The sequence below is a fragment of the Drosophila biarmipes genome, chromosome X (assembly GCF_025231255.1).
Source record: "Drosophila biarmipes strain raj3 chromosome X, RU_DBia_V1.1, whole genome shotgun sequence".
Taxonomy (NCBI): domain Eukaryota; kingdom Metazoa; phylum Arthropoda; class Insecta; order Diptera; family Drosophilidae; genus Drosophila; species Drosophila biarmipes.
The window spans coordinates 8,497,161-8,519,592 of record NC_066611.1 but is presented as its reverse complement, the minus strand read 5'-3'; the positions used below and the strand labels follow the sequence as shown (position 1 = coordinate 8,519,592).

At 48.0% G+C, this 22,432-nt stretch overlaps 4 protein-coding genes across 14 annotated transcripts; 3 read left to right on the top strand and 1 right to left on the bottom strand.

Moving 5' to 3' along the window:
* Positions 1 to 17: 17 nt before the first annotated feature.
* LOC108032715 (uncharacterized) lies at positions 18 to 4,925 on the top strand. 5 transcript variants are annotated; one of them, XM_017106815.3, is made up of 3 exons: positions 18 to 426; positions 1,183 to 2,260; positions 2,658 to 4,925. In XM_017106815.3, exons 2-3 carry the CDS (start codon positions 1,462 to 1,464, stop codon positions 3,545 to 3,547), a joined length of 1,689 nt encoding a protein of 562 aa, XP_016962304.1. In that variant the 5' UTR covers positions 18 to 426; positions 1,183 to 1,461; the 3' UTR covers positions 3,548 to 4,925. The 5 variants fall into 5 exon arrangements, with proteins under 5 accessions (XP_016962304.1, XP_016962223.1, XP_043948788.1 ...); XM_017106734.3 differs by having other exon boundaries at positions 1,180 to 2,260; XM_044092853.2 differs by lacking the exon at positions 18 to 426 and adding an exon at positions 441 to 543.
* A 366-nt stretch (positions 4,926 to 5,291) lies between these two features.
* Positions 5,292 to 9,323, top strand: LOC108032631 (alpha-(1,6)-fucosyltransferase). Its single transcript, XM_017106614.3, has 4 exons — positions 5,292 to 6,074; positions 6,450 to 6,999; positions 7,645 to 8,069; positions 8,132 to 9,323. The coding sequence occupies exons 1-4, from the start codon at positions 5,830 to 5,832 to the stop codon at positions 8,769 to 8,771; spliced, it is 1,860 nt and encodes a 619-aa protein (XP_016962103.1). The 5' UTR covers positions 5,292 to 5,829; the 3' UTR covers positions 8,772 to 9,323.
* A 1,555-nt stretch (positions 9,324 to 10,878) lies between these two features.
* LOC108036011 (uncharacterized) lies at positions 10,879 to 12,085 on the top strand. The gene is made up of 2 exons (XM_017111927.3): positions 10,879 to 11,088; positions 11,740 to 12,085. Exons 1-2 carry the CDS (start codon positions 10,983 to 10,985, stop codon positions 11,973 to 11,975), a joined length of 342 nt encoding a protein of 113 aa, XP_016967416.1. The 5' UTR covers positions 10,879 to 10,982; the 3' UTR covers positions 11,976 to 12,085.
* Positions 12,086 to 12,089: 4 nt separating this feature from the next.
* LOC108035996 (phosphorylase b kinase gamma catalytic chain, skeletal muscle/heart isoform) lies at positions 12,090 to 22,215 on the bottom strand. 7 transcript variants are annotated; one of them, XM_044092973.2, is made up of 11 exons: positions 22,069 to 22,215; positions 21,041 to 21,545; positions 20,831 to 20,968; positions 19,483 to 19,661; positions 19,135 to 19,419; positions 18,980 to 19,070; positions 18,362 to 18,498; positions 18,199 to 18,296; positions 15,665 to 16,138; positions 13,436 to 13,594; positions 12,090 to 12,768 (listed from the first exon to the last, which is right to left on the bottom strand). In XM_044092973.2, exons 3-11 carry the CDS (start codon positions 20,920 to 20,922, stop codon positions 12,634 to 12,636), a joined length of 1,650 nt encoding a protein of 549 aa, XP_043948908.2. In that variant the 5' UTR covers positions 20,923 to 20,968; positions 21,041 to 21,545; positions 22,069 to 22,215; the 3' UTR covers positions 12,090 to 12,633. The 7 variants fall into 7 exon arrangements, with proteins under 7 accessions (XP_043948908.2, XP_043948909.2, XP_050740887.1 ...); XM_044092974.2 differs by having other exon boundaries at positions 21,222 to 21,545; XM_050884930.1 differs by having other exon boundaries at positions 21,350 to 21,545.
* Positions 22,216 to 22,432: the final 217 nt, after the last annotated feature.

Genomic DNA, 22,432 nt, shown 5'->3' with positions numbered 1-22,432 from the left:
CAGCGAGTGCGGGCGAGACAGAGCGACACAACTCCTGTTCCCGGCTCGTTTTCGTCATTCCCATGTTCCCGTATTCCCATCTCCATTCCCATTCCCGTCACACGAGTTAGCGGCGCAGAGCGCACACCGCACAGCTGCATCCGATCCTTTTTTCGTTGTTGTTTTGGTGGCGTGCTCTTGGCAGTAACGTGAGCACCGCACATAACCCCTTTTTTTGTCGGTTGGCAACGACGCCCCTGCAGCCAGAAAGCAGAGGCAGAGGCAGAAGCAGAAACAGAAGAAGAAGCAGCAGCACGGCACGGCACAGCACAGCACAGCGCGAAGCGAAGCAAGGCAGAGGCAACACAGAAAAACAGCAAAAGCAAAGCAGTGGAGTAGTTGTTTGGATGTGGACGGAAAGGAAGACTGGCGGCGACTAACTAAAAGGTATTTGTTGTTCACCCACTCATCTGTGTGCGTGCAGTGAAAAGCTGTTCTCGGCGTTTGCCCAAAAAGACAAGAGCCGTGCACGAAAAACAAGGCACTCGTTTATTTAATGCTCGCGTTCGTATTTTTTCGAAAACCTAGATGAAAAAGAAATTTTCTGCTGCTGCTGCTGTTGCCTCTGTATATAAGTGAGTGCGAGTTTGTGTGTGTTGTTGTGTCTCTGTGTGCGCGCTCGCCCGCCTCTCTCTGGGTGTGCGAGAGCGTATGTGTGTGTGTGTGTGTGTTTGTTTGTTTGGCTGTGTGTGTGCCTGTTAGCGTGTGTGCCTGTGTGTTGTGTGTGGCAGACCAAAAAGAACCCGACGAACCGAGCGACACTGTAAAAATTCGATTTGTGTGTTGTGCACACGGCGGATGAGGCGAGCAGATTTTTTGGCAAACAGCGAGCGATTATCGGCCTGAGTAAATACAACAAACAACAGAGGCGGCACATCAGCAGCAGCAGCAGCAGCAGCAGCAGCAGCAGCAGCGGCGGCAGCATTAACAGTAATCAATCGAAGTCCCTCCGATCCCCGATCCCCCTTGCATATGTAATCGTAACTGTAAACCTAATTGTGTGCCTCTTCTCTTCTCTCTTCTTCCTCTCTCCTTCGCTGGCTCGGCTCTGCTTCTTCCTGCTCTCTCGGACTCGCCGTCTCTCACTCGCTCACCCACTCTCTTCTTCCTCGCCGGGGACCACTCTCAACGCACGAATAGCAGTACATTGACAGGAGCAGCTCGGAACGGACAGGATAAGCAGGATAAAGGTGAAGCGGCCGATAAAGAGCAGCCAGCGATAGATTGATTCGACTTGGCATATATATATATAGCACACACCAGTATATATATATAGCCAGCCAGCCGGGCAGCCAACTTGCGGAGCAGCCAACATCCTGGTCCCCAAGACAACCAAGATAAGCAAGATACGGAGCTAGCCAAGCGACCCACCAATCCACCAACCATTTGCCGGCGACAACGACACATCCGCGTCCGCAAAAGATGTCCAACGGCAAGGCGACGGTGTCGTTCTTCGAGAACGGGAGCACCAAACAGTTCGAATACTGCTACCAGCTGTATCCGCAGGTCCTCAAGCTGAAGGCCGAGAAGCGCTGCAAGAAGCCGCAGGAGCTGATCCGCCTGGACCAGTGGTATCAGAACGAGCTGCCCAAATTGATTAGGGCGCGCGGCAAGGACGCGCACATGGTGTACGACGAGCTCGTCCAGTCGATGAAGTGGAAGCAGACGCGCGGCAAGTTCTATCCGCAGCTCTCCTACCTGGTCAAGGTCAACACACCGCGCGCCGTCGTCCAGGAAACGAAGAAGGCCTTCCGCAAGCTGCCCAACCTGGAGCAGGCGATCACAGCTTTATCGAACCTCAAGGGCGTCGGCACCACAATGGCCAGTGCCCTGCTGGCGGCCGCCGCCCCCGATTCGGCACCATTCATGGCCGACGAGTGCCTGATGGCCATACCAGAGATCGAGGGCATCGATTACACCACCAAGGAGTACCTCAACTTCGTCAATCACATCCAGGCCACCGTGGAGCGCCTCAACGCCGAGGTGGGCGGCGATAAGCCGCACTGGTCGCCGCATCGCGTGGAGCTGGCCCTCTGGTCGCACTATGTGGCCAACGATCTCAGTCCCGAGATGCTCGACGACATGCCGCCGCAGGGATCCGGCGCAGCCGCCACCGGCACCGCCTCACTCAGCACAAACGGCAGCAGCAGCAAGGTGCTCGACGGCGACGACACCAACGACGGTGTGGCCGTCGATCTGGATGACGAGAGCCAGGGAGCAGGTAAGTCCTCGCAATGGTCCATCAGCTGTGGCTAGAACAGGCATATATGTGGCACACTAGACTGGTATTTGTTCGGTCTCAAATGCTCTTGCATAGAAGCCTTTGCTTATACGTATAGGGATAATGTTCGAGTTCCAACAAATGTTATTAGAATTAGTTTTCACTTGAACTAAAGACTTTAACTAGATGGTTATCAACTTGCCCGAGGCTTGGATTATTACAAGCTTATAGATTTTAGCACCTTACCAAAACTACTAGGGAGTACTTAGACCCCATAAATGGCTTCTGTGCCACGCGAGATAGCGAACACAGGGCTTCTTTGTGCTATTATTCTGGCCCAGCTCGCCCAGTGAATACATTGACCATTGATGCTTAAACCGACACTTTCTATCCCCAGGCGGTCGCAACACTGCTACAGAATCGGAGACGGAGAACGAGAACACCAACCCGGCCGCCCTGACGCCTCTGCAGTCGGGCGAGGCCAAGAACAACAGTAACGCAGCTGCCGTTGGCGCCGCCCTGCAGGACGGTGACTCCAACTTTGTGTCGAACGATTCCACCTCCCAGGAGCCAATCATCGACGACAACGATGGCACCACACAGACGACGGCCACCACGTCCACGGAGGACGGCGAGCCCATAGCCCTGGGCATTGGCATCGGCATCGGCCTGGGTGGCACACCGCTCGCCTCGGACTCCGAAAGTAATCAGGAGGCGCCGCCCAAGACCAACAGCCTGACCATCCTGACTCCGACACAGCCCTCGACCCAGAATCAGACACAGACACAGGCACAGGCGCCGAGCCAGCCCCACAAAGCTAGCAACCCGATCACCAACAACGGCCAGGTGGCTCCGTCGCCAGCAGAGGAGGCGGTCACAGCAGCACCACAGCCAGCCAGCAAAACGACTGCACCGGCAGCAGTAGCACCAGCAGCAGCCAATGGAAATGGAAACGGTAACGGCGTCCTGGCCGACGAGGAGGAGGACGAGGTGGAGGACGAGGAGGAGGACGAGTTGGACGAGGAGGATGAGAACGAGGCAGAGCTAGAGGCTGAAGAGAGCAATAGCAGCAACGGCATTGTGAGGGACAGTAAACTGCAGCAGCTGGCGGCGAGCAAGGCGGCCGATGCTGTTTCGCCGGTGGCGTCAGCGGACGCAGATTCAGCGCCGGCCATCGGCCAGAAGCGTACGGCCCTGCACTGCGAGATGGAGCTGACCAACGCCGGAGGAGTGGGTGCGGGTGTGGGGGAGAAGTCGCCGGAGCTCAAGAAACTGCGCAGCGAATGAGGCGGAGGTGAGGATACGAAGTACGGATACGGATGCGAAAACGGATGCGGATGCGGAAACGGATGCGGAAACGGAAACGGGGATCGGTTCGGTTCGGCTCGCCGCGTATCTGGTGGAAAGACATATGTATGTAGTGCAGTTGAGTCGACATAGAGACATAGAGCAACATTACCTACACTTTACCACAACAACATTCAAGAAATTCTACTATTAAGCAACTAATTATACATACATATAATATATTATATATATATATACAACATATAACGAGAAGCAAACACCGAACACACACTCCACTGTCATACACAAAACACAACGCCACAACAACACACCACACACAAACCGACATAACACAGCATAACCGATCAGATCAGAGCGGAATTCAATGTCCCGATCCAGAAGGCAGAACCACAAGCAACATTTCAATAGCATAGGAAGTGCGCCCAGATGAAGAATCAGAAGAATCCGATCAAGAATCCGAAGAACAAGCAGCAACAGCAGCAGAGCAAAGGAGCAGAAGAGAGTTCAGAATGCAGCGTTAACGTAATATTATAATTGAAACGAAAAGCAAATGCATACATAAATAGTAACTATAAAACAAGATCAGATGGAAATCGATATTTTTACACAGTCAAAAGGAACATTTAAGTATAAAGAAATTTACAAATGCCGCAGTTGCCCACTACATACAAAAACAAAACAAAAAGTAAAAAAAAAACAAAAACAAAAAACGAAAAACAAAAAATGATTAAGATGGAAAAAACAATAATTATAATAAAACAGAAAATAATTTATATACATAAGTATTTAAATTTAATAATAAATCAAAACTTGTCGCATAAACCAAGCTCCCACCACCACCACCACATCCACCCCTCGACCTTCGACCCCGCAGCAACTCGCGCTCTCTCTCTCGCCTAACACACACGCCGCACACACTATACCCACATCTCCAGACACACACTCTCGGAAGAAGCAAAACAAAGCGAAACAAAACTCATTTCAACACTAAGAAATTTTTGTGGTCGTAATTATAATAATATAATTTATATTTTATGTGTACAACTTTTTTTTTAACTTTACATATACTGAATTTTTTATAATTTATACGATAATCACTTTTCATTTGATTTCCAAGAACGAAACGGAAGCGAACATAAGAAAACAGCAAACTGATTGCACCCGGCGCAGGTTGGCCGATCCCCGAGTCGTTTGGGTTGGCGCCAGCGGGGATTCCCCGCTGTCCACGACCCATCCGGCCCGCGGATCGGTCAAAACTATAAAAACACACATCTCAAAATTATAATCATTTTTATTATTAGTAGCATAAGTCCAAATAAAATGTGAAATATTAAGAGAACACTTCATAAAACTGAAAGCATCACCGAAAGACCTTGAATTGTTGCATCGCTTTAAGAGATTTCAAAAAGGCGTTACGTCTGGATCCCATACAAATCGTTATCCTTGCAGTGCAGCTCTCGTTGCAGCTGTGTGGCAACGCCGGCAGACCTGGTAAGTGTATTTTTGTACTGCTGGCATTAAACACCTAGGCTAACGGTTATTTCCGAGTTTGAATTACCGCTAGTGACCGCTTAGGCTGACCGCTTGCGGCATAGTTACGGTATATTTGTGCACATACCAAGAGAATACCTTGAAAATACCGAAAACATACCACCAACTGGCAAACGGTCACGCCAAAGAGCCGGGAAGGTGTCTCCGCTTCGTCACCCCGCTGCATCCCGATATCGATTTCGCGATATTTGCATCCCCCGATATCGATTGCGCCCCATCGGGAACATAATAGAAACATACATATACATGTATAATAACATATAGAATATTTCGCACCTAATTTGACTGTGCCACGACGACCTGGCCTGCCCGATCGGCCATATCCCTCCACCTCCTCCGCCAGCCAGAGGTTTCACTGCGGAGTTCGGCCAGCTGCGGCAATTTTCCACCGCCCCCACATCACAAGTCACCGATACTATATATAAATCGCAGCGAATCCTTCCCCCCGCCGACCATGTCTTTGGATCGCCTCGGTCGCTGGCCAGACCGGTGTTAATTGGGTCTGCACTGGGTCCGCAGCAGTGACTATGCGCCGGGATCGCAAGGGCCACGAATCGAAGTCCGTCTAGAGAGCCTAGCCAAGTTCCACGTCGGAGCCGCGTTCGGAGCCCCGTTTCCTGGGAGATCCCCCCAAGAGATTGACTGTGATCCCGTCCCGAGTGGAGGGCAGAATCCTGAGGAGGAGTGGGAGTGGACGTAGCGCTGCCCACATGCTGCTGGTGCGTCAGCTTTTCGGGGCTTCGGCCAACTCCTGGGCGCGAGCCCTCATCATCTTCGTCCTGGCCTGGGTGGGCCTGGTCTACGTGTTCGTGGTCAAGCTGACCAGCACGCAGGGCCAACAGGCCGCCGGGGAGAGCGAGCTGAATGCCCGCCGCATCTCACAGGCCCTCCAGATGCTGGAGCACACGCGCCAGCGCAACGAGGAGCTCAAGCAGCTCATCGACGAGCTGATGAGGTAGGTGGACACAGCTGGCTGCGGCTCGTTGCACAGCCGAGGGCAGCACAATAGCACATAATAAGGCTAAACAAAATGCAATGGGTAGCCTGTTAAATCTGATATTCACCATCCATAAATAACTGAAGGATTCACGCCCACTTTAACTATCACTTAACCATCTTTACTACCAGTTCTTTGATCATACAAGCCAGTAAAACATTTTTGATACGTGTACTCTGCCACAAACATGTCGCATTTCCCAAAATTCTATGCCATTGGTCATCGCATTGCTGATTTTCCAGCGGCGTGGCTAATTATGCATGTCACGTCGGCGGAATTACATGCGATAAGCCGCCTTACTCACACTCGCCCCGACGCTCTTTTGTTTTGCAGCGACCAGCTGGACAAGCAGAGCGCACTCAAACTGGTGCAGAGGCTGGAGAACGATGCTTTGAATCCCAAGCTGGCGGCCGAGGTCGCCGGTCCGGAACCAGAGGCCATGTTCGAGTCGGCGCCGGCCGACCTGCGCGGCTGGAACAATGTGGCCGAGGCGGCGCCCAACGATCTGGAGCCAGGCGCCCCGGATCGTGGCGAGTTCGAGCCCAGCCTGGAGTACGAGTTCACGCGCCGGCGCATCCAGACGAACATCGCCGAGATCTGGAACTTCTTCAGCAGCGAGCTGGGCAAGGTGCGCAAGTCAGTGGCCGCCGGCCATGCGAACGCCGATCTGGAGGAGTCCATCAACCAGGTGCTGCTGCAGGGCGCCGAGCACAAGCGCTCGCTGCTGAGCGACATGGAGCGGCTGCGCCAGTCCGACGGCTACGAGGCCTGGCGCCACAAGGAGGCGCGCGAGCTCAGCGACCTGGTGCAGCGCCGTCTGCACCACCTGCAGAACCCCAGTGACTGCCAGAACGCGCGCAAGCTGGTCTGCAAGCTCAACAAGGTGCGTTGTGCGGATATGTTTCTACTTTACTAGCAAGCCAGATTAGCCATCAACCCGGTGAATATGTTGAATAATGCCCAGGAAGTGATTAACGTATTATTATAAGAGTATTATGTTCCTTCAGCCCAGCTTGAACTGTCACTTTAGAGTGTTTTAGTTGAATTCGACTAGCATTATTTACTTAGCGTCTCATTTTATATATAGCATTACGGGCTAGATGTTTTTTAATACAAAGGACCCTCTGCCGACGCACAAACAGTGTACAAACAGCAGTCGACACATTGATAAGTGCAAATGAAATTCAAAATAACCATGTCGAATTCCTCAAAATTTATCACAAGCAAAAATCAGAACAGGAATGTGCCTCCAGAGGCGTAGGCAGGATTTTCTGGCGGGGGGTTTCAGCTCCTATTCTTGTTTAGCATACTTTCACTTGCATTATTTTCAACACACGGGATTACTAAAACTTGCCAGGTTAGGGGGACTAACACCCCCTCGAAATACGCCCATGTTCATGTGCCTCTAAAATATTTAAATAGATCTGCATTGCAAGTTGTCGCAGATTTCTTTCTGTACACCATGACTTTTTATCGCCTAGACATTGTAGCTTTATTAGCTTGCATAATTGTCCAATTTCCATTCCAGGGCTGCGGCTACGGCTGCCAGCTGCACCATGTGGTGTACTGCTTTATTGTGGCCTACGCCACCGAGCGGACGCTCATCCTGAAGTCCCGCGGCTGGCGCTACCACAAGGGCGGCTGGGAGGAGGTCTTCCAGCCGGTGTCCAACAGCTGCCACGACGCGGGCACCGCCAACACGTACAACTGGCCGGGCAAGCCGAACACCCAGGTGCTGGTGCTGCCCATCATCGACTCGCTGATGCCGCGACCACCGTACCTGCCGCTCGCCGTGCCCGAGGACCTGGCGCCGCGGCTCAAGCGTCTGCACGGCGACCCCATCGTCTGGTGGGTGGGCCAGTTCCTCAAGTATTTGCTGCGGCCGCAGACGCCGACGCGGGACTTCCTCACGGCCGGCATGCGAAACCTGGGCTGGGAGCGTCCCATTGTGGGGTAAGATTGCGCCGAGATTTGCATTGCTTTGCATAACTTAAGTGTTGCCGTTCGCTTTGCAGGGTCCATGTGCGACGCACCGACAAGGTGGGCACGGAGGCGGCCTGCCACAGTGTGGAGGAGTACATGACCCATGTGGAGGACTACTACCGCACGCTGGAGGTGAACGGCAGCAGTGTGGCGCGCCGCATCTTCCTTGCCTCGGACGACGCCCAGGTGATTGAGGAGGCGCGCCGGAAGTACCCGCAGTACCAGATCATCGGCGATCCGGAGGTGGCGCGCATGGCGTCCGTATCCACACGCTACACGGACACGGCGCTGAACGGCATCATACTGGACATCCACTTGCTGTCCATGTCCGACCACCTGGTGTGCACCTTCTCGTCGCAGGTGTGTCGCGTGGCGTACGAGATCATGCAGACGATGTATCCGGATGCGGCGCACCGGTTCAAGTCGCTGGACGACATCTACTACTACGGCGGGCAGAATGCGCACAACCGCCGCGTCGTTATCGCCCACAAGCCGCGCACGCACGAGGACCTGCAGCTGCGCGTGGGCGACCTCGTCTCGGTGGCCGGCAACCACTGGGACGGCAACTCGAAGGGCAAGAACACGCGCACCAACCAGGGCGGCCTGTTCCCCTCGTTCAAGGTGGAGGAGAAGGTGGACACCGCCAAGCTGCCCCTCTACCCGGGTGTCTAGTGGGATGGCCGCCACCTCGGCGTCCGCGCCTCGGCCATGTTGTTCATTGATCTGTGAATCCTTTCTGCCGCATTCCACCTGGAGGTTCCATGGTGCACAGTTCGATTCGGCTCGGATCAGCATCGCCAGTATCTATCTATCTATCGAATGTCCAGAATCTCAAATGAAATCTCGCTCTTTTTGTCACTGTCCATGGGAGCGCCTGTGCGCCCGGTGACCCCTTTTGTGTTTGTGTTCTCGTCTACGCACTTTTACGCTCCGATGGTTCCGGTCGCGATTCCGAATCTGATTCTTACTATATTCTGCATTTGTACAAGTCTTTTATTAATAAGTAAGTCCAAAGCCGAAGAAATTATGTTGACAAGGATATACATAAATATATATATAAATAAATTATATATAGGAGTGCATGTAGGTTCACTAAGCGCAATATAGTCTATCACCTGTAAAATAGTTGAAAAAAGCAAACGAAGCGAACGCAAGACAAACTAAATCTGATTAAACTCAAGCGTCAATAGTAAAATAAATAAATAGTAATGTTTTAAAAGGAAATGCCGGTGGTTTTTCTTGCTTTGGAAGTGGAAGATATTTTGAAGCAATGGAGAAATTATAATAATAAATAAGTTGGAAAATGATTGTTTTTAATCAATGTTTATTTGTGTATTTTTTATTATTTGATTTTTTTCATATATCATAAATATTCATTATATATATTTATTTTAAATGTTTAGTTCAGTTTTTTTAAGTATTACTTTTTTATTAGATGTGAAAAGGTTTTGGCTGAGTGTTACAGTAAAAATATGTTTTATATCTTGATTTTCCATTCTAAAAATAGGGTCTTATCAAAAATTAGAAAAGTATCGTAAAATGTAACTATAGTTAGGATGGGTAGTTACTCAACTATAAAATAAGTTTAGCAACTATTTAAATTAGTTGTGTATTTTTTTACAACTAGTATTTTTTATAGTTACTATTTGATAGTAAAATGACCATAGAAAAGTTAGTTGTGAGTATTTTGTTGTCATTATTTCATTGCTTAAATTATATTGGTTAATATGAGGCAATATTTTTTTGTTGTTTAGCCTATGTTCAGTGGGAAATTGAGTTCATTGAACTGATGCAATAATAGCCAAGTGAATTTGGAGATGTATTTGTTTTAAAAAAAATTATTTGGGGCATGGAAGTGTACCTAAAATTATTTAGGGGATTGCAAATGTACCTAGAAATGCTAACATTTGGTCTAAAACCTTTTTACATGATATCAAATTGAGGTCATTGGACGGATACCATAATATCCAAGTGAATTTGAAGATAAAAAAATATATATATATATTTGGCGCATGAAAATGTACCTAAAATTATTTAGGGTAATTCAAATGTACCTAAAATGCTAGCATTTGGTATCCAAGTGAATTTGAAGATAAAAATATATATATATATATATATATTTGGGGCATGCAAATGTACCTAAACATTATTTAGGGACATGAAAATGTACCTAAAATGCTAGCATTTGGTCTAAGAACCCTTTTTCATGAGATAAAGTTCATCAACAAATGTAAGAATGTGTGGGTACCAGTTTTTTAGGATGGATGGCCGGTTTGCCGGCGGTTCAAGAACCCTGCGGCGCCGGTGAAAGTGCAAATTGGCGTTGTTTGCCCTCGTGATGAGTCAAGTCAGGTCAACCGCGCTGGAACCCCTCGAAACCGCAGGAATTCCACACAGCACCAAAACAAGAAAATTCCCAAAAAACAGATCGAAGCGGGCGCCAAGAGACACAAAAAAAAAACGAGAAACGTGATAAGCTTCCCCACCGTCAATAAAAAATAATAATAAATACACACGCGTGTGTATGCCTGTGCATGAGCAAGTTGAAGTAATTAAGTACTCAATGAACCGCAGGGAAGCGGAATAAAAAACAAAAGTAAAAAGCGGCCAAACAGGGCGGCCGGCGACTGGGAATCGGAAAAGGAGCTCGCCCCGAGCGTTGGACAAGGTCAAGTCGCCGTCGCTGGCAGCTGAGCCGGCGGATAAGCGCCTCGCTCCGGGGCTTTGGCTTCTGATAACCGCCGGCGTCCCGGCTGCGTATAAAACATTGCGCCCGGGGCTCAGACAACAGCACTTGCGGACCAGCATCCCAGTCGATAGCATCGAGATCCACAGTTCCCGGAGATCACCAGCACCAGAGCCCACCACATCCGTCCAAGCAGCATGTCGCACTTCGCCGTTGTCGCCGCCCTCCTCGCCTGCCTCGCCGTCATCCTCGCAGGCCAAGGAGCCCAGGCGGCTGTCGCTCGGGTAAAACTGGCCAATCCCGGTAAGTGGTATTTCCTGTACACCGAAAAGAAATACAGAAAGTTGCGGTTTAATAAGGCTTACCTTTGGGGTAGAGATTTCTATATTTCTGTATTTCATTTCTATATTTCATATTTGGAATTGTGCAATTATTTTTAAACTAATCATTTAGAGTATAGATCTATACTTTACAGTTTAATTTTTATATTAAAGATTTTAATATTTGGATATGTGGTATTACATATAAGCAAATCATTTTAAAGTAATATTTTTAATAATGATTAAATTTAGAGTACACTTTAATCTTTTAATCATTTTAAAAGTAATGATTTTGATTGCAATCATTTAATACGCCAAACCTATATTTAATAATTTAAAATTGACTATGACTTTTTTTGCGGTGCATTTAATCATCATTACCAAAAATATAAAACTATATCTAACTTATAAAAATACATTTTTAGATGGATATATCTTCCAAAAAATTTAAATCTTTAACAAAGTAATTCACCTTAACTGTTTTTAATGATTTCAAAGTTTAATTTCTTAACTATTTACAAGTCCAGAAATCATAAAAACTTAGGTTTGAAAGATTTTCAAGGGGATATCCAAATTAAAGTATTGAAATCGTTAATATGTTTTTACTCACGTGATACTCCTACTCCCGCCGCAGACCATCCCGGCAAGTGTGTGCTGGACTCCAACACCATCATGTCGCCCGGACAGGTCGGCAAGGCGCCCAACCTGCCCTGCGCCAGGGCCGAGTGCCACCCGGACAGCCATGTGACCATCCAGACCTGCGCCGCCGTCGCTCCGCCCAAGGGCTGCAAGCAGCGCGACTTCGTGAACGTCAACCGCGAGTTCCCCGCCTGCTGCGAGCGATCCTACGACTGCTCCAAGCACATCTAGGGCTATCGGTCGCCGACTCGATAACCTCTCCTCCGCCTTTCTTCGTTTTTTTTTTGTCTGTTTTATTTATTGTGTATACTACAACATAACAATTAAAATGTAAACGCTTAGCAGTACAATTAAATAATTTAATAGAATCGTTAACAGAAAATACATATGCATGTACGCTTGCTTGTGGGGCTGTGCTCGGGTGCGGATGGCGAGGCAAGGACCGCTCCGCCTGCGACTCGGCTCGTTCTGGCGCCGGGTAATACGTCCGTCCGTCTATCTAGGTGTGCAGCTGGCCGCCCAGAGCCCCTCCACTCTAACTGACTATGAGGAAAGGAGGCATAAAATCAAATAAAGGTGTTCAACAAAATCACAAGGACGAAAGGGGCGGAGAGGTAATGTAGCCAGGCGTCTGTGCACCTCCGGATGTCTCCCTGGTTTGGTATTCCATGCCCGCGGAGCGCTCTAAAACCCGGGGGCAGAACGAGGCGAGCGGCTGAGTCCTGCTTGGTGTCGCTCCTCTGGCAATCGCAATTTCCTGTCTTCTTAGTAACTTTTGCTAATTCGTTAGTTGCTTGGTTTCCTTGCTTTTCTTCCGTTTTCTATGTTTCTTGTGTTTTTTGTGTGTGCTTTGTAGCTCAGCGACCACGCCCCGTCGCCCGGCCGCCTCCTATCGGCTGAGATTGTTGATGTAGAGCGCGTGCAGCTCGGTGCGCGGAGTATTCTCGAAGAGGGCGGCCCGGTTCTGGCCCTCGCCCTTCTTCACCCAGTGCCCGTAGACACGGAAGGCACAGCCATCGATGACCTGCAAGGAGAGGGGAGTTAGTACGCAGTCAAATAAATAAATAAAAGGAATTCAGAGAGAGCAACTTTATAAATAACTCCATTTTAGGCCACATATGAACGGCAAATCCTTAGTAGAAAACTTAAGATTATACTGTTTTCATTTTTTATTATTATTACATCATTTTGTTTTCATTATTGTCTTAACATTATAAAAATGTTACGCATCCCATACGATCGAACAACTTATAAAAAAACTTCTGAAATTATAAATTAAATCCTTCCAACTAGGACAAACCTAATCAGAAGTTATATATATTAAAGAAATATAAACTGTTTTATGTTATGATAAAAAATATAAAAATATATTAAATAAAAATTAACTATTCCCTATATTAACCCACATATGATCATTTAAAGTGACTTTATAAATATATTTAATATATGAGTATCATATTATTTTTATTAATGTCTTTACAACATAAGAATGCTGCTAAAAATGCTTATAAAATCTCACTGCCTATAAAAATCATCTTAAAACAAAGAAGTTATACAAGTTTGAGAAGAAACCCCATGTATAGGACATCACTTCTTATAAACCTCATTTTTGCACCCTACTTTCCTGCCTGATTGGACCATATGGGAAGATCCATTGAGGCCTTCCCAACCTTTCCCCAACATGCACTCACCTTGCGCAGCACCTTGACGCGGTACGGATCCCGGATGGCCTCCTCAACGTGCAGCGGCTCGGCGGTGTAGCGCAGGCGCCGTATCCGGATGACGGCCCGTATCACGAGTATGGCGAACTGGAACTTTTTGCGCGCGTTGAAGCGACTCTGTTTGCGCAGCTAAACACGGGGAGAGACGGAGGGAAGATGCGGATTAGGACCTCTGATCACCGGGGACACCGACTCGCGCGAGGCGGGTCGATCTCTTTGCTGGATTCGTGTTGGGTTAGCAGTGCACACGCCATGGGTTAGGTTCAGGGGTTAGTTCGTCTCGGGGTTAACAGTTTGCCAGTTAGTAGTTAATGGGTAGTAAGAAAACGCGGATCTCGGTCACCGATATGTCTCGAGTGCCCAGTGTTAGTGTTAGTGTTAGTCTACGGTTAGTCAGTGGTTCGATGGGAGGCATTAGTTTACTTATTTTCAGCTCGAGCTAGTGTTCGGATGAGGGGCCAGGCAGACGCACAAACAGAAGACAAGAAGGCCATAACCGGAAGCAGAGAGGTCAGAGGTCAGTGGTTAGAGGGGCTATAGGGGTTAGAGGAGTAATTACAGTCGGTTTCGGGTGAACCACAACACAGACGCTATCGAACTGGCAAGATTCATATGTAATACAAATGTGGGTGGTGATAAACAGACAGTAACGCGTTGTTTTTTTTAGGTATGCGGAGTGGGCGCGGTGGTATGGCTGTATAGTACTGTATGGTAGGCAAATCTATCTCAGTTTGACTTGGTTTACTCACAAGGGAGTCCCCACAACACCGACTTAGGGACACACATCCCACAAGGGCGTTGAGACTCTGACCATATTGAGAACATGACACAGAACAAAAACGTGTTTAACATCACCAACAGAGGAGAAATTAGACAAAAGAAACCGTCAGTGCATCGATTTTGGCGCTGTTTCATTAGAGATTATACGATTATAGGTGGGCCAAAAAATATTAAATCCCAGTTAGCCATCGCAAAACAGTTCTGACCGCTGGTCAGCAATTTGTGTAAATAACTTTTACTATCCAATCGAAAGGCTAAGCTTAGAAGTGATATTTTTCATTACGAATGTTTAGTGATTAGCACAGTACGCCTTATGGGTGTGTGGGGTTAGTCGTCGTTATAGCTACCATGCTTCTGACACAGAGACAATGAGGGATTGGATTATTAGCTTCTTAGACGGACGATCCACCGGTCGGAACTACATCTAGGCACTAAGCAAGTCAACTACATACAGTTCTGGTAAATATCGTCCAGTTCACCCGAGAGATATGTACTAGAGAAAGGTGCATATAATACAAACATAGTGTTTACTCGCTATAAGAGAATACAATAATAGTAATAGTACAGTGCGGCAGAGGTACTTCAAGATCTTAGGCTAGTAGGCGGATGGGGCCGCGCAGCGCAGGACCGATCGGCGGGATCTCCTCACGATCCTCGGGATCTGCACCTCGTAGAGGGAGACGGAGCGAGCCGGCCGACCGGCCTGCTGCGCGGCGAGTGAGTGAGAGGGTGATACAGTGCGGGTGCAGCTTGTCTCTGATGGTTTATGGAGTGTGGGCTGAGCCGAGTCAACTAAAAGCACTAGAAATTAATCGGTAAGAGTAGGTGTGGCATCTAAGTAGGGAGTACAACCCACGCGGCTGCCAAAAAACGCTGGAAAAACGAAAAATTCCAAACTAATTCGGGGGATATGGGTAATAAAATTATAAAATGTTTAAAATAAATGTTAGGCACTGAGAAATCGTGTCATATTTACAAAAATTATTAACTTTGGGGTAAGCTTTGTAGGCAGAAGGCAAGGAAATACAATTTCTTTTAAATCGTTAAGAAGAAAAACCAAATACAAATTATTCTCAGGAAATATAATGTTAAGAATATTAATTATAAAGCCAAAAAGGTTATATAGATATGATATGATATGGATAACCATTATTTAAATATTCTCTGCTAACAATTAGTGGGTTTAAGCCTTCTTTGGTCATATTTCTTGGATATTTCGCATGAAGATTACAAATTTTTAACATTTATAAAAAACCCTCTCTATGGATAACAATCAACTGAGCACTTTCAAGCCACAATTACTACTTTTTAAGCCCACTTCCTTGGTGAGGCAACCTTTCGTTTCCCCAGCGCTTCCTGCGTCGTCCGTTGGGCCACTGGTGATGGAGAGGAAGCAAAGAGTATCAAAGGAAAACCTGCCTGCACTGGAGGAGGTGTGTACACCGCCTGCTTGCCATCGCCACCTGGCTGCAATTGCCCCGCCAGTTGCGTCGTCTGCTGTGGCGGATACTGCTGCTGCTGCTGCTGCTGCTGGTGCGACTGTTGCGACTGGAGCTGCTGCGGCTGCTGCTGGTAGTAGACCGTCGCCGTGAGCGTTTTGTGGGAGGAGGCGGATGCCAGGGAGGAGGACGCCAGGGCCGCGGCGGCGGAGGAGGAGGCGGAGGCGGTTGACATGGCATGGCAGGAGGCGGCCGCATCGTCCAGCGGCCCGTCGCGCATTCGATTCGACGAGTAGGAGCTCTGCGGCGCGCAGTACAGGTAGCCGGCGCCACTGCTGCTGTTCAGCTGCCCGAAGCGGTACGATGACGACTCGGTGCCCAGGAGGAGGTGCCTGCCGCTCGGGTGGGCGGCCGCGACGGGCGGTGCCGCAGGCCGGCGGTCACCCATCAGCACCTGATCCCCGCGAGACACACCGCAAACGAGAAACAGAGAACGGAGGCGGAGGAGGGATGAGGTGGGTCGATGGGCAGGGGCAGAGGCAGCAGCAGGTGGAACGCGGAAGAAATCAAAATTTTGTTATCAGTCATGGGGGATAAATCAAAAGGGGTGGATCAGGGCGCACTTAGCCTAGAGTATGGCCTAAGGTGGTCTCCACTTACAGTCTACGCGTACAAACTTAAATAGTACATCCTAGTGGACTAGTTTCTTCACACTTCGACATTATATGCACCTTGATTGGGTTGTGTAGGGCAAGTACACCCATACCTTGAGTTCTATTATCTAGAAAGAACCTAACTATTAGACCCCAGATTTTTGTTTGATTTCGATCAGAATATTTAGTTACTATCGTGTATTATCTAAATTAACTTGAAGTTAAAACATTAAATAGGACACCCAAAGGTGTACTTCTCGGTATTACCCAAAAAAGCACTCCAACTCTTCATAATACTACTCAAGGTATGGGCTCCTCATATCTCACTGCCTTTTCCTCCTTCTTCTCGCTGGCCAATGGTTAATGCACGCGTGTACACATGCAGTGGACTCGAAACTGGGATCTGGGCTCTTTTCTCGGAGGGCTTGGGGTCTGGGAGGAGGAGGAGGAGGAGGAACCCTGCTGGACTTCTTCTGGGTTGGCATGCAGACACGGTTATTAACGAAACAGAGAATGATTCAAATGGCGAGCGCAGAGCTGCAGACGGGTGTTATCGGTTATCGGTGTTATCGAGGCAATCGGTTGGTTTGTACAAAAAACACACAGGGAGCACAAGATCGACAACAACATCGAGGGCACACGGAGCGGGATTAGAGGGGGAGTCGGTGTTATCATCGTGGGGCATCGATCAGTCGACAGGCAAAACGTATCAGATGCAAAAAACGAAGCAGATCAAGTACGTGTTCTTGTTGCTTTCTAGCTGCTTTTTGTCGGTTAAGAGTTATTATGCTGGCACATGACCTATACATATAGTATACAATTGATATGCACTATGGGTACGGTTTTAGGCTGGGTTATATTAGGATCGGTACAGAACGAAACAGAACAGAATGCAACGGAACACAGACACGAATCGTGGGCCGGCAGGGTTGCATATGGTCGTGAGTAGGGTCTGCCGGCCCGATAGTTTGTTTGTTCATCGGGGTTATCGGGTTCATCGATAGTTATTACAGCGATTGCGGCTCCGACAAGCGGAGGCGCAGACACACAGCACAGAGAGGTTGGGAGAGAGCTAGGGTTAGTCCGGGAACAGTTCGTTACCAGTGCGATCTCAGTGATGCGACTCATTCGTCGGGACTTGGTCGACAGGCTGCGCTTGAGGCCATCAATGTTTTGCTCGAACAGCTATCGATAGCGATGGTGTGTGTGTGCGCGCGATATCGTTACCGTTCGTTTGGGTTCGTTTAAAATTAATTGTTATCGATTTGATACATTTTTTGTTTATATGTAAGGAAAAGAAGAGAGAAAATGTTTGGTATAATAAATAGTAATCGTAAAAATAAAAATTAACAAAAGAGGGCCCGGTGGGGTTTGGAATGGGACCGACCCGGTCAGGCCATAGATCTGACATTTGCACTAAGCTACGGGGTTGGGCTGCTGGGCTGCTACCCTAACCAAAACGTAAACCGTAAATCATAATCGTAACTCTAGGAGGTAACAGGAAGAAGAAGCAGTTAATAGGCTGTTGTGAGTGGGTTGTTGTGAGTCACAGGTGTGTTCTTTCCATCAGAGGAGTGTGTGTTGTGTTCTACGGTGTACTTTGTGTTTAGAGACATTTGCAGGGTGGGTTGGGGTTTTGTGTAGAAGATGCCCTCCAGAGGACCACTGGGGATCTACGATCTTTATAGGTATGTACAAGGACGGAAACCCGAGATCTAGAGACTGCGACACGAAGGCGGACCTTCTTCTTGGCGGCTAGGTGGACTAATTGAACTGATTTCTTGTGCACCCTGGCACAGGTGGCTGTGGTGGTGGTGGTGGTGGTTGGGGCCCGGCAGCGGCCAGCTATTCCGGCACTTACCATTTGGTTGAAGAATGGATGTCTTAATACTTCCTTGACGGTGATACGTTGCGCAGGATCAACGACTAGACATTTGCGTATCAGATCCTTGGGATCCTCTGCAATCAATCGGGGGCAAGTCATATAGCAAGCTTGTATATATTTCTTATATCAGCGGACCCACCTGAAATATCGGCCCACTCGGGCGAGGTGAAGCTGTACTTGCCCTCCATGATGTTCCGCAGCATGACCATCTGCTTGCGGTGCCAGAAAGGCGGGCAGCCCACGAGCAGCGTGAACATGATCACGCCACAGGCCCATCTGCAAGTAAAAATTGGGTAAGAGGTGTCAATTTTTGGAGAGGAAAGCAAGTTGGACACTTGTGAAGAAAGCGTTCAACTATCAATAATTTCTGCTGAACCCAAGTAACGAGGAAACCAGTGGGAAACGTTCGACAAGCCAATAAACAACAGGCCATACTTTTTGCTGAACCAAAGAAAAATAGGCGACGGGTATCGGAACTGATCAGATTTCAGAATATTGCGGCTCTTTTTCCCACTCGCCTGTGACTCATTCATTAAAATGCACACCTCAAGATCAAGACAATTCGCTTGCGAAGGGTACTAGCAAAAGTAATGTGTAAACAGCTAAAACTGGGTCTAATTTCGAGGGGGGAGTGAGGCGTTCTTTCGTATTTACATGCATATGAAGCTACCCACTTGGGCAAAACAGAAATGGATATTTATATGAATAGTAGCTATACTCTTTGGGTACTGTAACAAGGTGATTTATCTGATCTTACATGTCCACTTCCTGCGAATAGCCGGGCGATCCCTCGAACATGTTGCACTTAAGCGTTTCCGGCGCCAAATAGCCCGGCGTTCCACACAGATCTGCGGATGGTATTGTAGAGTTAGATTGCTGCGCGAAATCCTCGGGAATTCGCGTGCTAGTCACCTGTAAGTTTCTCGCCCTCCTGCAGCTGCCTGGCGAAGCCAAAGTCCGTGATCTTCACGTTGTGGTTCTCGTCCAGCAAGATGTTCTCGGGCTTGAGGTCGCGGTGGACAATGTTCTTGGCGTGTATGTACTCGACGCCCTCGAAGATCTGGCGCATGATGGTGCGCGTCTTCTTCTCGGAGAGCGTCACCACGGAGGTCAGATAGTCGAAGAGCTCGCCCTTGGGACACAGCTCGAATACGAGGAAAACAAATGCATCTGACTCGAACACGTCCTGCAGATCAACTGGGGTTTCAAGGTACGGATTAGTTAAGGATTTATGTTCATATATTATCTGTAAGAACTCACTTATGTAGGGATGCCCCATGACCTGGCGCAGTATTGAGATTTCTTGTCTGGTTGCCTCCAGCATGTGATATGGATTCGTCTCGCCCGCCTCTGTGGTGGCGCCCAGGTCGATGATCTTGGCGGCGAACTCCTTGCCCGTCTCCTTCTCGATGCACCGCCTCACGGTCGAACTGATGCCCCTGTAAGACAAACACGGCCGTGAGATAAGCCGCTGCACTTGACATTGGCATGATCGGGAATTTATCTAATCTCTAATCTCTAATCGCCTCAATTGTAATGTGTAACTAGCCCTTGTTTTCGCCTAGTCGCGGCTATTTGCTTGGCAAATTACCATCCCCCGGGAGGAGGAGTGGAGGTGGCGGTGGAGGAGTTGCCGGCAGACGGGCGCCGCTCGACAAGACCCATGTCACGGCTCCATGCAAAGAGCTGGCGAGGGTTGACTCACTTGGCACCATTTAGCCAAACTGCAGAGCCGCAAATAAGCCGCAAACTGGCATTACTGCAGACTTGGCAGTAAGGTGCTGGGAAGCAGATATGCGGATAATCTAGTGGTTTCCCAAGACGCGGATCAGTACAACTACTATTCGGGCTTGGATTTTAAACTTTGGTCATTTTTTCGATTAAAAATCGATAAATATTTTGTGAGCTGATGAAAATTGTTTGGGAATCCCTAAAATTTAGATGGACTTAAAGAATTCTAAGAGTATTTTAAACAAATTAAACTGCTTTTCTTTTAGATTCCTTTGAAAAAATCTAGATTATGTGTATATTTTGGAATAAGTTTTTCGATTAAAGATCGATAAATATTTGGGAATTTTATAAAAGTTATTTGGGGAGCCTTAATTCAGATTTCTGTAAAGGATTCTTACAAGTTGAATATGATATTTATTATTTTAAACAAATCAATTTGAAAAATAGATAGATAGTATATTTTGGAATAATTTTTTCCGATTAAAGATCGATAAATTATTTTTTTACTTCGTATAATATATTTAGAAATATTTAAACTTTAGATTTCTGTACAGAATTCTTTAAAGAAGAAATTTAAGATGATATAAACATTTAAAACAAATAAGTTAATTTTCTCTTCTTATTTCTGTGAAATTAAGATAGATTAGGTTTATATTTTGGATTAATTTTTCCGATAAAAGATCGATAAATATTTTGTAACTTAATTTAAGGTATTTAGGGATACTTTAGCTTTAGGTTTCTGTGAGGGATCCTCTTAAGAAGAAATTAAATAATATAAGTATTTATGTTTTCCTATCTGATAGATTATGATGACATACTGCAACTTGATTACTGGTTATTTCCCTCATACTCCCACATTATATCCCTAGACGCTCACCTGCCCAGGATCTCCTTGGGCTCGTACTTGGCATAGAAGCCCTTGGCCGCATCCTTGTCGGGCAGCAGGTCATCCTCCTCGTCCTTGGCCATTAGATCCAGTGAAATCTTGCCGGCTGCCGACTCGGCAGGGAGGAATCTGTGGTCCGGAGGAAGGGGTCGGATTAGCAGGGGATTACATATGCTGGCGATCGCAATCAAGATCGGTTACTCTGCCGGGCTGCCCGCTAATGAAGATGATGGTGATGCGGCGACGGCGGTGGCGGTGGCGGTGGCGGAGGCGGAGGAGATGGAGGTGGTTTCAGTGGTGGTGTTCTGTTGATGAGGCTGATGCGATCGTTTAAGGCGTTGCTATTTTTATAACGACAATGTGGGAACGAACGAGCACGGACGTGCGACACGAGTGGAATCTCTGTCTCGGCGACTGCGATTGAGATGGGGACTGCGACTGTGCCTCGCCTGCGCCTGTGCCTGCGACTCTCCGACTTGGTGACTTTTTCAGGTCTTTCCTTTTAATTACCAAGCCTCAGCTGACTGCGCTGCGCTGCTGCTGCTGCTGCCGCTGCCTCTGCCGCTGCCGCGATTCGGTTGGAAGTGGAAGTGGCCTGTATCGGTGCCGTTAACTCTCTCTCTCTCTCTCTGCCTCTGCCTCTCCCTCTCTATCTCCGTCGCTCGCTCAGCTGTTGGCGGCTGATTTAATTAATAACGAATGCCAACTACAAACAGAGATCGATTTGAGTAACGGGCGAAAATTAAATCAAAAATAATAGAATTAAAATCGACTAATATACACATGTTAGTGCGTGCGTGTGTGCCCGCCGAACGGTTACACAACTACAAGCGTTTGTTTTTGTTTGCACTTCGAAGGGGTTGCATTGTTATTGTTGTTCTGCCCTCTTATCACTGATACTATGCCTCGTGTTGTTGTTGCTCTCTTGCAGTTGTTTTGCTTCTGCTTCTGCTTCCACACACACGCACACACTCGCACGGCAGACGGCACACAGACAGTGTGCAGCAGGTTCTTTTTGTTTTTGCTTTGCTCTCGTTTTCTCCCAGCCTCCTTTGCAATCACACGCACACACACACACTGGCGGACACAGACGCCGCGCAGCACAGACACACACACACACGCACCACCGTGGACATCCAACTAAGCGGGTACATTTCAATGTCAACTAAGGTTAAAAGTAGTACGCTTTCTGGCAGAGTTGGCGCACGCACCGCCCGGGGAACACATACACGTGGGGCCGCTCGGCTCTCTGGTCGCTGGCAACGACGTCTCGCGCATAACTCCACGCCTGATATTTGTCGGATTAAATTGCAAATGCAACAATAAAACCCTGTATTTTTGACACAACACAATCACAAAACTAGAGCTGGGGCGGTACTATCGATTGCGCGGGTACATGGGCGATATCGATGCCATTCGTGTCACTATCGATTGCTTGGCTAGGGATGGTGGGCCTAGCCAAGACATGCTCCAGCGAGGGCTGCAACGGCTATGGGCCCTCCTTAGGCAGCGGGGGCACGCACCTTTTCATAGTGGAGACACCAACCCTGGCTTGCCATTTTTGGGGATTCCCGCTTTTCAAATTCAGTTTTT